General features: G+C 46.5%; 1 protein-coding gene and 1 long non-coding RNA gene across 2 annotated transcripts; both read left to right on the top strand.

The window, feature by feature from the left end:
* Positions 1–1,578: 1,578 nt before the first annotated feature.
* Positions 1,579–4,972, top strand: LOC136771706 (uncharacterized). The gene is made up of 6 exons (XR_010822360.1): positions 1,579–1,655; positions 2,299–2,358; positions 2,615–2,678; positions 3,560–3,632; positions 4,277–4,395; positions 4,883–4,972. It is a non-coding gene; the product is annotated as an uncharacterized LOC136771706 (long non-coding RNA).
* Positions 4,973–6,166: 1,194 nt separating this feature from the next.
* On the top strand, positions 6,167–11,953 carry c15h6orf47 (chromosome 15 C6orf47 homolog). Its single transcript, XM_066723705.1, has 2 exons — positions 6,167–8,982; positions 10,464–11,953. The coding sequence occupies exon 1, from the start codon at positions 7,945–7,947 to the stop codon at positions 8,941–8,943; it is 999 nt and encodes a 332-aa protein (XP_066579802.1). The 5' UTR covers positions 6,167–7,944; the 3' UTR covers positions 8,944–8,982; positions 10,464–11,953.
* Positions 11,954–13,638: the final 1,685 nt, after the last annotated feature.

The following is a 13,638-nucleotide window of genomic DNA, read 5'->3' as shown; positions in this document are numbered from 1 at the left end:
ACTGAGTGAGGTCATGGCATGTCAAATAGCGACATATATTTATTTCATTGAACTCTAGATGTAATAAAAAGTTTCCTAATTAGCATATAATTGCCTAGGCAAGTAGAGGGAGGGGATCGATTAATCGAACATTTCAGGTGCAAAGGACTGTTTTTCTGTCCTAGTTTAACTGCCCGTGTTATTTCATAGTGACCGATGTTCTATTTACACATAGATGACAGGATGAGCTACCTAGGTTTTTAAGGATTATAATACAGTAATAGTGTTGACAAACAGGGTAGCCCATTCTGACAGGTCCATTGGGTCCGATTCAAGCAGTAGCCGAGCCCAGTTTGTCAGAACACTAGATCGTGTCAGAGACAGGGAGGGGATCAGCATGGTGAGCCAGACAATTATTTTAAAAAATCCAGCATTTAACCGTGCAGATTGTGGCAAAAAAAAAAAAAAAAATACACATAACGTTTTTTGTGGCCTTGATCCAAAGTTCGTGCATCGACTTTTCTCCCTTTGTCTTTCCAGGTCTGTAAGAGTCGAGACATTCGTGCACTACACTGGGACTGGAGGGGGACACAAAATAAGATGTGAAAAAAAATGTGAAAAACGTACATATGATTAAAGCAAACAAAATGGGAAACCGTGCAGTTGGCTGAGACGGTTAGACACTGAAATATGTGTGTATATCGACATACACCTGTTATTTAAAACTAAACCCAGCCGTGACACTAAAATCAACACGGTGTTTGTTACAATCGGTAATGGCTGGCGCACAAACTTTCCCTTTTGAAATTAACTACGGAAGTATGCCAACCGTTCAACTGTGTAGAGCCTATAATGCACTTTTACTTGTTTAATAAGGGTAGTCAACTTGTAGATGAACTTCAACGTAGAAAGACAGATTTCACAGGAGGAAATCTACACACAATTGTGTAAACCAAGGGATTACAAGACGTCTCGTTCTTCATGTATCTCTGTGTAGGTTTGCTGTTACTGTTAGATGTCAAGTTGTTTGGATTGCTTTTGCTGTGAGTGATATTAAACGATTATGCTACGCAAGTGACCGGACTGACATTGTCTTCCTCTTCGCAGTTTCTTATTCGCAACCAGCAAAGACTTCAGTGACAAAATGCCAGCATTTGCCAAAACAGCATTGATCACACCGGCCACTTATTTATGTGCCATCTCTTTCACAAGTTAATATGTATAACTGTCTCAAGGGGATTTCATTGGACAAAAGTAAGCATACCCAAAATGTTTGCCAAATTTGTAAACTCGGCATTGATTTAAATTAAATCAACTTCAACCAATTGTTTTTATTTTTCAATATCACATGCTGGATTTTAAGGCACAGTGGTCTGTCATTGTGGCTGTCGCTCTGACGTTTGTGACGTTGTTGCCATTTTGTAACACATTCCAAGTAAACGACAGATCAAAACACCAACACCATTAAATGAGGGCTTTGATTGGCATGCAACAGACTGACATTTTTGTTAATAAAAAACAAACCAGGGGGCGCTATTGTCCTAGATTTATTGTTGTTTTATTTGCTTCAATTTCAGTCAGGCAGTTGTGTAGCCACCAGAGAGGCGCAAGGTCCTTGTATAAATACAGAGACGGCGGGCAGCTCAGTCTCTTGCAGTTTGTTCTTCATGAGAGAGGTGAGGGTTTTGCGTGGGCCGTGATTTTTATTTTCTATAGTGAAGGAGTAGGGAGAGAGTCTAAAGATGCCTTTGCTGCTTTTAAACATTATGTAACGTTTAGCTCTTATAAAGTTCCATTAGTTGAATTTGAAAAGTTTACTGTAATTTGCAATTGTATTTGTTCTAGTGCGTTGAAGGGTTTGCGGCTTTAATGTTTGCCAGTGTGCGCCGCAGAGCTGCAGGGTGGCCTGTGCGGCGTCTGTAGTAGAGCTGGAGCAGTCGCAGCCTCGTGTCGCGGCCTAGTAGTAGTGCTGTAGTAGAGCTGTAGTAGAGCGAGCACGCCGGGGAGGAAAGCCTGTTGAAGACATGCTCTCTGAGCGCAGTCGGGTTTAAAGCTTAAAAGTATAGGCTATATTAGATTATGTACAATATTTAAAGGGGCAGACGCAAGATGGCTGCTTTTTCTCTGATCACGCCGAAAGCTTGTCATGCATTTTCATTTAAGCGACGTTATTTTTGCTTTACGTGTTTAATGTAGTGTTGAGAAACTCATTTGCACATTAATACATTCGCTTAAAATGTGGCTTAAGTCAGTATAGAGTATAGCACATTTTGAATCTAAACTTTATATCTTGACCTGACCTCCCCTCCCTTGTTTCAGCTCCAGCAGGGATGGCGTTAATCCCCGCAGCAGCCGCCGACTCCGGCCGCAGAGCTTCAGGTGAGATGAGGGTCACGGATCACTGCTTTCACCACAGCGTGCTAGTTTAATGTATGGGATTGAGCCCTGTGATCACGTTTTCAGGGCTGCTGTAGTGAGTAGTGGCGCTATTGGGAGTGTGTGATGAGTCTATAGACTAGAGTCTCTGATGCAACATGAAGCTCTTTCACAGTGCACTGAGCGCTCCCGTCCGTGGCACAGCGCATGCGCAGGTCTTGCACTACCTTCATCACTCACCCGTCTCTCCCGTCTGCAGACCCTGTTGCACTGGGAGGCTGATGTCTTGAGCACCAGGACAAGGACTCGATGGCCGATTTGAGGTGAGTCCTGGAAACCACCTAGATTTCAAACCTGAATTTGAATGCACTGGATTTCTGACCTACACTGTGGTTACCCTTTTGTCTATTTAAATGTGATCTGAACTGAATCCTCTTCCATTCAAATATAGCGGAGTCTAAAGGAGACCAGCAGATCCTTTCAGTTTTACCTCTGCTTTTAATGCGCATTAAGTGCTGAATTTAGCAATTTTAAACTGCTATAGACGCATCTAGTCCTCTAAGCACATCAAACACTTAAGTTTGACAAGATGGACGCCTGCAGGTGCTATATACAAAAGATTGGATGCTTAACTTCACATCTAAAGCAAAAAGTCTAAAAAGTATGTTAAGCCTTAAGAAATTGTGCTTAATGTTAATAGGACTTAAGCTTTCAAAATGTAACCTTCAGTCTCTTGTATATGGGACTAGGTGTCTTGTCCTAAAGTTTGTGTCCAATTGGTTGTATTTGGAACATTAAGTCAGTTGAGTCGGTGACATGCAATTCTTGTATGGCTGTAATTTTATTAAAGGCTTGCTCTTTTGAATGTAGTACTTCTAGGTGCCTTTGTAAGCTTACATGAAGTACACTAACCCATGTGGAGTGATTTCTATGCAGGGTTTGTCATGATAGTTCTATAGGTTAATAAACATCCTTCCTATATTGTGGCTTTTGACTGAACTGGTAGTGGCATGTATAGCACACTAAGCCACGTTGGACTCCAGGGCTGTGGAGTGTGTGTGTGATGAGTCTACAGACTAGAGTCTCTGATACATCATGAAGCTCTTTCACAGTGCACTGACCACACTCCTGCCCTGCAGCCTGGCCTCGGCTCGGTGGCTTTGTGACTTGCTGATTGTAAAGTGTGCCCACCCCCTCTTCTCAGGGTCCGCTGCTGAGCTCTGATTGGCTGTAGCTGTGGTGACCACAATGGCAGGAGAGGAGCGGAGCTGCTAAAGGTGAGGTTTTTATACTTGTTTCTGGATCAGTGGTTCTCACCCCTGGTCACGTGAGCACTTCATCAGTTTTGCTCAGATTGTCATTTCATTGATCAAGTTAATTCTGCATTAAATTGCTCATCTTGAAAATGTTTAAGTTTGGGGTCTTATTTTAAATCTTAGTCCCCAAAGGTCTAGACTGATTTGAAACCCCCAGATTTGGCAAATGGGGGGGGTTTATCTTGTCATGGAGAGCTTGGTTTGACCAATTCTCAGGGCTGAGGACCCCTGCTCTAGAGCCATATGCTGGATTGATGCATGCTGTAAAACAATCTGTCCTGAGAGGTGGATTTAAATGTCTGGGAGAACTTTAATTACACGAGTTAGGAGACCTTAATCTCCTACGTACAGATGGCTCACTAATGTAATGTCAACTTCAAATGCATTTAATTTGACCAAGATGAAATGCTGGTTTTAAAACTTGCCAAGTCTGTGCTACTTCTGCCCGGGTGTGTGTGATGAGTCTACAGACTAGAGTCTCTGATACAACATGAAGCTCTTTCACAGTGCACTGACCACACTCCTGAAGTAGCCACAACAGGGCACTGCCACTAAACATCAGGGCAGGTATACATGCTCTAATGCCCCCTCTTTCTCTCCTCTAGCGTTTGGGAACAGGTCTGTGCAGATGAGGAACCTGGCAGAATGATCCCTGCATGGCTTCAGTAGCCAAGAACTCCGACTGACTCTGTGTCCCAGCTCCTGTTCTGGAGTGACTGTCCAGGTAATTTTTATTCTGGTTCAGTGGTCTTCAAAACTATGCAGCATTTCTCCAGGGCCGCTCCTGACTGCAGGGTTTGATCTGTTAATCCATGAATTTATTCAGTTGGTAAATTGCCTGTGAAAACCTGCTTGACTGGATAGTTGAGAAACTGGATTGACACTTCTGCCTTAGTGGTGCAGTGGGTTCAGTTGGGAGGCGTCAATGATGATTGCTTGTTATGGTTCACTGAGTTTACTGTGAAGTTACTCTCGCAGCGCACTGAGACCCTCCTGTCAAACTCGCAGGTCGTCGCCCCTCCTGCCAGATCTGGGCTTCACCTGCTGTGTAGGGGGGACGGATGGACTTAAATTTTCTATGGATTTGCCATCTTTCCCAGTCCGACTGCCATCTGTGGAATTCTACCTTTTCCTGCAGGTAGAAGGGTTGGCAGCTGCTTTCACTAATGCAGTTTTTTTTTTTTTTTTTTTTCCCCCCCTCTCGTCTACAGGGACTGACCTGGCCTTACTGAGTGAGAAGTGCTTTGGAAGTGGGAAGACTAACTGGAAACTGATGTATTTTTAATAAAAACTTAATTGAACATGTCTTGTATGTCAATTTGTAACTTTTGCAGTGTCAATGGAGCCTCTCAAATGGTGAGCTCCATCTAGGCCTGACTGTTTTTAAGGATTGAACTCAAGCCCAAAATCTGGTCATGGCTTCCTGGGCTCTGAAGTTTGCAGACTGACGGCAGTTCATCATGGTTACCACTAGGTGTTTAACTTGTTTAAAAACTTACTCTTGGCATCCTGCCCTGGGTTTTGAAGTACTACTTGATGTGCTGCATCTGCACTTTTTAAAGATGGTTATATTTAGTTGTGCTTGTGAAGTAGGAAATGCCAGCTACATCTGGACTGTTCAATGTGATTTTGCAAGCATGTGCTTGTTTTAAAAATCAAACCAAAATGGTTCTGGAGTAGGGAGTGCCTGATCTTGCTACAGCTGGTCTTCAATGTGCTGCTGTCCTCCCCTGGTGTACAATTCCTGACTGAACGCAGAGCCTGTTCAATCCCAAATCTTTGACTGCCTAGGTCCACAAATTGCTTCCTCCCCCCTCTTTAAAACCTGTCATGAGTCACTGCTGTGGTTTGGCACACTTTGCATTCGTGCTTGGGGTGGGGCTGAGCCACAACACAGGTGTGGCCAGCAAAGCCAAGTCCTGGAATTGTTCCATTGAGATGTGGTTTAGGGTAAAGTGACCCACTGTAAAAGACCTGCACAACTTGCAGGCTTGTACCTCTGCAGGAACATGGTCTGCCAACCCTTCCCTTCCAAGTCTGCTCTCTTCCACTTGCAAGTTGTCTGTGCAGGGTACCCTAGTGATTCTTGCACACCGCCTGGGCTAAGGGTCTACAGCTCTGGTCCTGGAGACGTGGCAGAGATTGGGGTTTAAAATGCACCATCCAAATAGGCTCAAAATTACTGATTACACACTTTGCATATGTGATCCACTCAAAGCATCGGTCATCCTCTCCGTGTAATGAATTCGGCAAGGAAGCTTATGCTGTAGAGTGAAATGCTACGCCATTAACTCCCTGAAATCGTCAATAGATATTGTTTACGAGTGAATCTAACTAGTTGTATGCCTATATATAAATCCATGATCGCTGAAGGACAGTGCCAAACTCCATGGCCGACACATGCGAAACAAAAGCTCGGTCGGTCCTTCCGGCTTCCCGTAGTTGTGGAAGCGCTGAATTTCCAACAGCTGTTTCCGGTGCAGCGCTCGCTCCCGAGGAGAGAGAGGAAGACAAGAGGAGTGAGAACGACGAGCGAGAGGAGAGGAGGGGAGGGGAGGAGAGCCAGCAGAAGAGCCGGCCCGCTGCCGTGGAAAAGTACAGAGGTTACAGGAGCCTGACTTTATTAAACCGTGCAGCTGCGCAGCGCGGCCGCCGAGGTGGACTGATCCCGGGGGAGGCGAGCGGCGGAGCGGGGCTTAGACACCGTCCGTCTCGCTGTGCAACTTCGTTTACCGTATCTTTTCATTATTTCTCTTCCGATGGCGGATGCGAGGGGACGGCGCTGAGAGACCGGGAGAGAGCGCCTGTGAACCGCCAGGGACCGACCGACCGACGGAGCGCATCCCCCGCACGGCTCTCACGCATTACACGCGGGGGTTGTTTGACTTGTGAAAACTTTTTTTCCCCCCTGGAGACAAAGGACACCTAAACGAAAAGCGACGTTTTCTCGGCATTGATGTATTTGTTGTAATTGCACTTTGTTCAGTGGCGTTTTCCACGTAAACAACACGGCTGCTTGACTGAGACGCACAGAGGAAGACGAGGCGGATTAAGAAAGTCTTGTCTTGTGTCTGACAGGAGAGAGGGGTCGGTCAACACCACCTCAGGCGAGAGAGCACCCCCAGGTGGGGCGTTTTCACTTAAAACCAACCTGATCTCTCTCCCACTACACTGAGACACACAAGTATTACAGGATTATCCAGCTTTTGAGCTCATATTGAACCCAAATTAATGACACGTCCCTGTGTTTACGGGGTGGGCGGTCTTACACTTAAAGTGAGGGAAATCCGAAGAGGCTCCAAAATAATTGAAAAGAAACCCACTCCGGGTCAGGAGTGACTTCTGTTCGGTTCCCACCGTCAGTCCACCCGGAGCGAAAACAGTGACGTCACCAGCAGCCACCGGTTTAATTAAGAGAAAGAGAAGGTCGTCTCTAATCAGTGTTTGATTATACGCCTGCACAAAAGCTGAAACTATTTGAAAAAATATATTTAGGAGGACACAGCTATTGAGTGTTTTATATAATCTATCATATAATCTCTGATACAGTTTATTAACGTAAAATCTTGACTCATAGATTAGCTGTTCTTGTTTACACCTACTGAAACACACACACAACATGTGAAACCCTCTGAAGTGACGGTACTTTTTTTGTTATCTTAGTTTGTTTTTTAACTACGTAACAAAGAAAATAACACTACCGGCTCTTGGGCGTGAGAGTTGCTTTGATAAGTACATGTGAACAAGAAGCCGCCATTTGTTAGCCTGCACCGTCTCCCTTTTTAAAGCACAATACCAGGAAAACAAAAGAAACGTTTCTGAGCCAAAGGTATGATATTTGAATACTGCTGTTGCAGAAACATCAGGACTGGTACACAACTGCTGTGAAAATATAGCAGGGAAAATGACTGGTAATGTGTTTTTGTAAGCACAGTGAATTGAACTTGATTTAAGAGCCCTGTATCTCTTTAAAGGCTTGACATTGAAAACAAACCACTCGCTGTCAGTCAGTGTCACTGATCTGTATACCTAGTAACACTGGTACTTGTATAGAAAAGCCTGTAAGACAAGTCCTTCTTGTCAAATTTACATTAGAGCCAAAGTAAAGTCAGATTTAGTGTTGCTGTGTTACTGTAAGTGAACATTTGTCCAAAACACTAACGTACTGTAGCAAGAATCTAGTCTGAACTCAAAAGGCAAAGACAAGCAGGTGTTTTGGACCAGAAATCCAAAAACTTTGTGACCCAAAAGCTTCAGGGAGAAGGTCAGAGGGATGCCAGGAGTGGGCCGAGTGTGGGGGTGGCTGGCACCCGCTTTCTCCTACCGCCCTTGGAGGGAGAAGCAGAGTGCGAAGGACAGCGATGGAGAGGAGGTGGAGGAATGGGAGATGAAGAAAAAAGAGGAGGAGGAGAGGAGCAGGATGGAGCTGAAGCAGGGTGGTTGGAACTGGGGATGGGGTTGGGGATTGGGGGGCTGGTGGTGGAGGAGAAAGAAAGAGGTCCCAGGATGGGAGATGGACACTGAGAGGGAGAGAGAGTTAAAGGAGGAGGGGGAGGACGCCATGGAGTGGAGGACAGTAGAACAAGTTGAGGCGGAAGAAGTGACCAAGAGCGCCCTGGAGAGGAGGTGGTGGTGGAAAGTTGTCCCCTCTCCCCCAGGCTGGCTGCGACTCTGGCCCAAGCAGGAGGTGACCAAATCGGGGAGCGCTGCAGGAAACGTGGAGGCTTCATTGGGGCCCACTCTGGCCTTCACGACCATGCCTCCTTCACCCACCACCTCCACCTCCACCTCCTCCTCGTCCTGGGCGCTGCTCCAGAGCCTGTACCAGACCTGGGAGGGCTGTGCGGTCCTGCCCCATCACTACGACATCTGCTTCAACTTCTTGCGCCACCTCTTCGATCTCTTCGTGGTGGGCTTCCTGTGGGCCACCTCCACCCCCGTCCGTGTGGTGCTGGACGTGCTGGGCGTGCAGGGCGCGGTGAAGCTGTGGCTCCATGGGATGGCGCTGTTCTTCGTGTCCTCCGCGGGAATGGCTGGCTTCCTGTGGCTCATCCAGGCCTACCTGCCCCAGTTCGCCCTGGTCTATGGCATCCTGCAGGGCCTGGTGATCTCTGTGAGCCTCAGGCAGAGCGTACTGCTGGGGGAGGCCGACGCAGAGGAGGGGGAGCGGGAGCAGAGAGAGGCGCCGCTGGGAGAAGGAGAAGGGGAGCTGGTGGCTGAGGAGGGAGAGGAACGGGAGAGCGGGGAGAGAGAGATGACGAAGAGGAAGTAACAGACCAAAGGAGAGCTGTCGTCCTGAAAGGGTGTTTAGGTGAGTCACGTTTTTATGTTGCTCAGCCGTGGGGGAGTGTGCAAGAGAATGCGCGGCTGTCGGATCTATTTCAGGAGGCACTGGGCCCTTGTACTGATGGATGGGACAGATGGGACTGCAACTGCTGGTTTGTTGTTAATCCAGACCCAGTGGTTGGTTTAATTGTTTTAAACTATATTCTGCCCCGCTGAACTGACCTCAGGGGTGAGTGGAGATGTAGAGAAACTCGGTCCAGTTTAGGAGCCTCCAACACTGGTCCTGATCCTAAACTGGGCAGCTACTCTAAACACTGGGAACACTATTTTTTGTTTATGATTAATCATTCCAGTCCAATACAGGCCACTACACTTATTCAGTGACGGGAACTCTTGAGGGGAAACATTTCTGTGTATATACTTTTATAAATACTTCTCTGCAGGACCAGGGCTGGACAGCCATAGTGAAATTAATTAATAACCACTCCCCAACACTCCCGGCCTAATCAGAGCTCTGGAATGCAGTATTGCCCAGTAGAGAAGCTCAGTCTGGATCAGGAATTTATTTCTAATACCTGATTCCAGTAGCATTGAGCTCAGCAGCCAGCAATGAGGTCTGCCAGGGTGACTAAGTGGAAAAACCAAAGCAAACACGCTGTATAATCCTGGGAGCACCATGAAACAGCCGAGAAGAAAAGGCTGTTTTTTTTTAAAGTGTCTCTGTAAAGCAGCGTAGTGAGACGCCCGTCCAGACTGAAGTAAGAGGAAGTGTGTGTGGGAGTCAGTTGAGGTTTCTCTGTGCACCGGACAGTTGGACATGGCTGGGTTTAAAAAACACTGCAGTCTGCAGGAAAGGGGGATGGATCGGACGCTTCTGTGTAAGTTAACAGTGCGCTGAGGAGTTGGTACACACTGACTGACTGACTGACGGACAGGATGTTACAGTGGATTGGCACTGCACTGGTGGGGTGTTACACTACACTGAAAGGGAGGGAGAGGGAGGGTTAGTACTGATGCAAATACTGAATGACTGGAGACTTGGTGACACTAGAAAGAGAGAGAGGCGTTCACACAGACTGGCAGGGCGTGACAGAATGCTAACACTGCACCTGGCCTGAGAGAGAGGGAGGGAGGAGAGAGAACAAGGTAGAAGGGAGAAGAGCGCAGTGTGAAGGACAGTCTTGTGACTCCAGTCTAGTTGCCTGGTGTGTGAGAGGAGTGAGGCAGGGGGGAGTATTTGCATGCTAGCCAGGGCTGTTTTGCCTAAAGATCTAGCACAGACCTGAGAGAGAGTTTGTTTACAAGCAGAAACTGTCCTCTCTACAGACAACACACTTTCAACACAAAAGGGGACAGGCAAGGTAAATGGGTAGGGCAAACGTTTTAATTCAGTCTAGGCCTCTGTGTCAGTTAGTGTCAGCCAGTGCATCGGTGTCTCACGTCCCTCACTTGTCACACAATCGGTCTATCGGCTGTGTTAGAGTCTCTCTGTCCTCTCCCTCACAGGTGCAGAAAGAAACCACTTGAAGAGAAGCCCCCCACCCCAACTCCTGACCAGAGCCTGTGACCCCCCACTCCCCCGGAGCCGGAGCCTTCAGCCCCGTGGATCTGCGATTGTCTGTCTCCAAGAACGTTTGTGACTCCTGTTCCTGGATCTTGACACTGTACCTCTGAAATTGTGAGACATTGAATGAGAAATGCTACCATATTTTCCACCACTATCGTCACTAATATCAACTGTTACTACATTGACTAATAATAATAATACTGTTCCTCATTTTGCACAGACAATGCTTAGTCTTCAGAGAGTAATCTGCCGATTCGAGCGCATTGATGGCTGATGCCTGGATTCATATATATTTATATATATTTGTTTTGGTTTGTTCTTTTTTTTTCTTTAAGTGCCAAACGTACCTTCCATGTTAATCCAGGTGAAAGATTTTGTCTTCTGATGCTCAAAAAATATGAGGAATAGAACTGATACGCCCTTTCCACAAAGAGTGGTAGGGGTGTGGAGTCCCCTGCCAGGACGCACTGTTCATATGGATGCAGGCTGAGAGTCGGGCGCACTCTCTGCGGAGAACCCCGGTGTGTGCAGGCTGTCCCTGCCGGCTCTCTGGTGACAATGACAACTGCAGAGTCTCAGTGTGGGGTTTTAACCAGGATGCACATGTTCAAGTGGAAGCTGTTTCTCTGTATGCTGGCACTACCGATTCCCCTCCCAGTTCCTCCTACGCTGCTGCTGGGTGCACTGGGAAACAACGCCAGCTGCCCCGGCTCCAGGCCTGCTGGGTGGTGAAAACGGTGTGCTGAAGAACATGGGACGTGTGGAAGATCATGGGACACAGCATCCGTATTGAGAGTCCATATGATGTGTGAGGGGATCGTGTTCCTCACAGTCCTGGTTGCGTGTATGTATGTGTGTGTGTGTGTGTGCGTGCCAAATATCTTTACTCCACAGTGGATAGATGTCACAGTCCAGCTGCTTCTAAGAGGGAAACTGACTATAATGACCTGGACTGGGACACTGCAGAGACTTCACGTCCCTCTCTCTCTCTCTGGAGTGGAGAGACTGTGTGGATTGTATTGTTTATGGACTTGTACTGGGCCAATCACTATCAATATCTTGTTTTTTTTTAAGGAGATTTATTTGTGTTTTAATTTTTGTTTCCCTTGTTTGAACGGTACTCAGTGGGATTTTTGAGTTTGATAACACTGTCTTTGTACACACTACATTACACAGACACACACCACCCTCTACCTTTCCATCTGTCTCCCAAACTCCCCCGCTCTTTGTTGCCCTCTTATTTTCTCTCCCTTTCCAGGTCTCCTGTCTCTCTCTCTGCCCACTTTTCCATCTTCCCTCCTACTTCTTTACAATGTGCTCTCTCTCTCTCTGTGCCTTCCCCTCCCTCCATCACAGTTCACATCTCATACCTTTTCTCACCCTGTTTCCAGATTAATATAACCTTAAATACATGCCTATATTATTATTATCATGGTTGTTTTGTGTGTGTTTATTTCCTCTGGACACTTCGGTATTCTTGCAGCCTGCTCTCTGGAGCTGCAGCGTTCTGTACAGTGAGGAGAGGGACAGGGAGGAGGAGGGGAGAGCCTTACCTGAGCCATTGTTTGCCCCTGTGATTATCATGTCTGACTGCTTCTGTCTCTGTGGGCTCAATCAGTGCACTCAGTGTTGTCTATCTGTGGGTGGCTGTGTTGTGTTGGTAAATGTGTGAGGGGCCCCTCACTATAACATAACACCCCTTCACTGTCATCCTGTGGTCCCAACATCTCCCACTACAGGACTGCAAGAGTGGGGCCAATTCACTAAGGTAGGTGTATGTATTCCTACAGAGCAAACCACCTCTGATGGTAATATAAACTACTGATTGAGGGAGGGAGGTGTAGCTCAGCACTAAATTACAAATCACTGAGGTGTTGGGGGGTCCCTTTTGTGCTTGGTGTTGTCTCTGGGTCAATGGGGCTATTCATTGTAGATGAGTGAATATGTACGGATTAAGTAAATCAGTTTGTAATGTTGACATCTAAATGCTTGTTTTACACCAGGAAGAAATCAACACTTAAAAATATACATCCATATATATATATATATATATAAGATCTATGCAAAAAAAAAAAGATAAGTAATAATACACAAGTTGGTTGCTCTGGCTCTGTTCATTGGCACTTCACTGGTGTGTGTGTTGGTGATAATGGGGGGTCGGTGGGGCAGGATTGCGGAGGCACTGCAGTAGTGCTGCTCACCCTTGTTCCTGTAGAGAGACATGCAGGTCTTGTAGGCAGCCGCCACACCTCCAGGCATGAGCACAGTCCTGTGCTCAGGGGCAAACGAGCAATTCAGCTTCCACTTGGATCCCCACCTCAAAGGGTCTTGAGGTTAAGGGTGATGCACAATACTACCCATAATGCACTGAGGGCAGGCAGGGCAGTGAGAGGGAAAGCTATACTGAATACTTATGGTTTATTTTATGCAATTGGCTAAGGAAAACAAATGTTAATTTTGATTAAAAAAAATAAGATCTTGTGCACGACCATGGCTGGCGATCCCTACTGTACTGCATCTCCTAAGGACCAGGGCTGGAGACCCTGCAGTAGAGTGAGTCCATCCTGATGCTTGTGTTAAGCTTTGCTATGTGTCTCTAGATGTAAGCATAGCAGATACTAATGGAGATGGAGGAGAGGAGTCTTCAGTTACCCTCCTGACAGCCTCCTCTTTGAACAGTCGCCTTGCTGTTCACTCGACTGCTTGTGTCAAGACTGTCTATAGTGACAAATGGTCTATGGTCGACCCCCCCCAAAAATGTTGTGTTGCATTTGTGTTTATTAAATGACTGCTCTACAGGACAAGAAAGTATAAAAGTGATGTGCTGTAGTATGATTTGTTATATTTTACATTTGACTGTGTTGTAAGCGCTATACCACACCACATTCATGGAATAATAATAAGCTTTAGTGAAGTGTATTATTATTATAGTACTGCTAGCAGTAGTCGCCCCCGCTCGCCACACCATCAGCACCTGTGTTGCCATGACTAGTGTGTCCTGTAGGTTCTCGGGCAGTTGTGTGATGTACTGTAGTGCGCTTGATTATTTACATTTACTTTACTACATTGTGCTTCTCTGAATGGGTGTGAAGGAGCAGCCAGGCATCACTGCTG

Source organism: Amia ocellicauda, chromosome 15 (genome assembly GCF_036373705.1).
Source record: "Amia ocellicauda isolate fAmiCal2 chromosome 15, fAmiCal2.hap1, whole genome shotgun sequence".
Lineage (NCBI taxonomy): Eukaryota > Metazoa > Chordata > Actinopteri > Amiiformes > Amiidae > Amia > Amia ocellicauda.
Note: the sequence above shows the minus strand (reverse complement) of the source record. Positions and strands in the feature narration are given on the sequence as shown.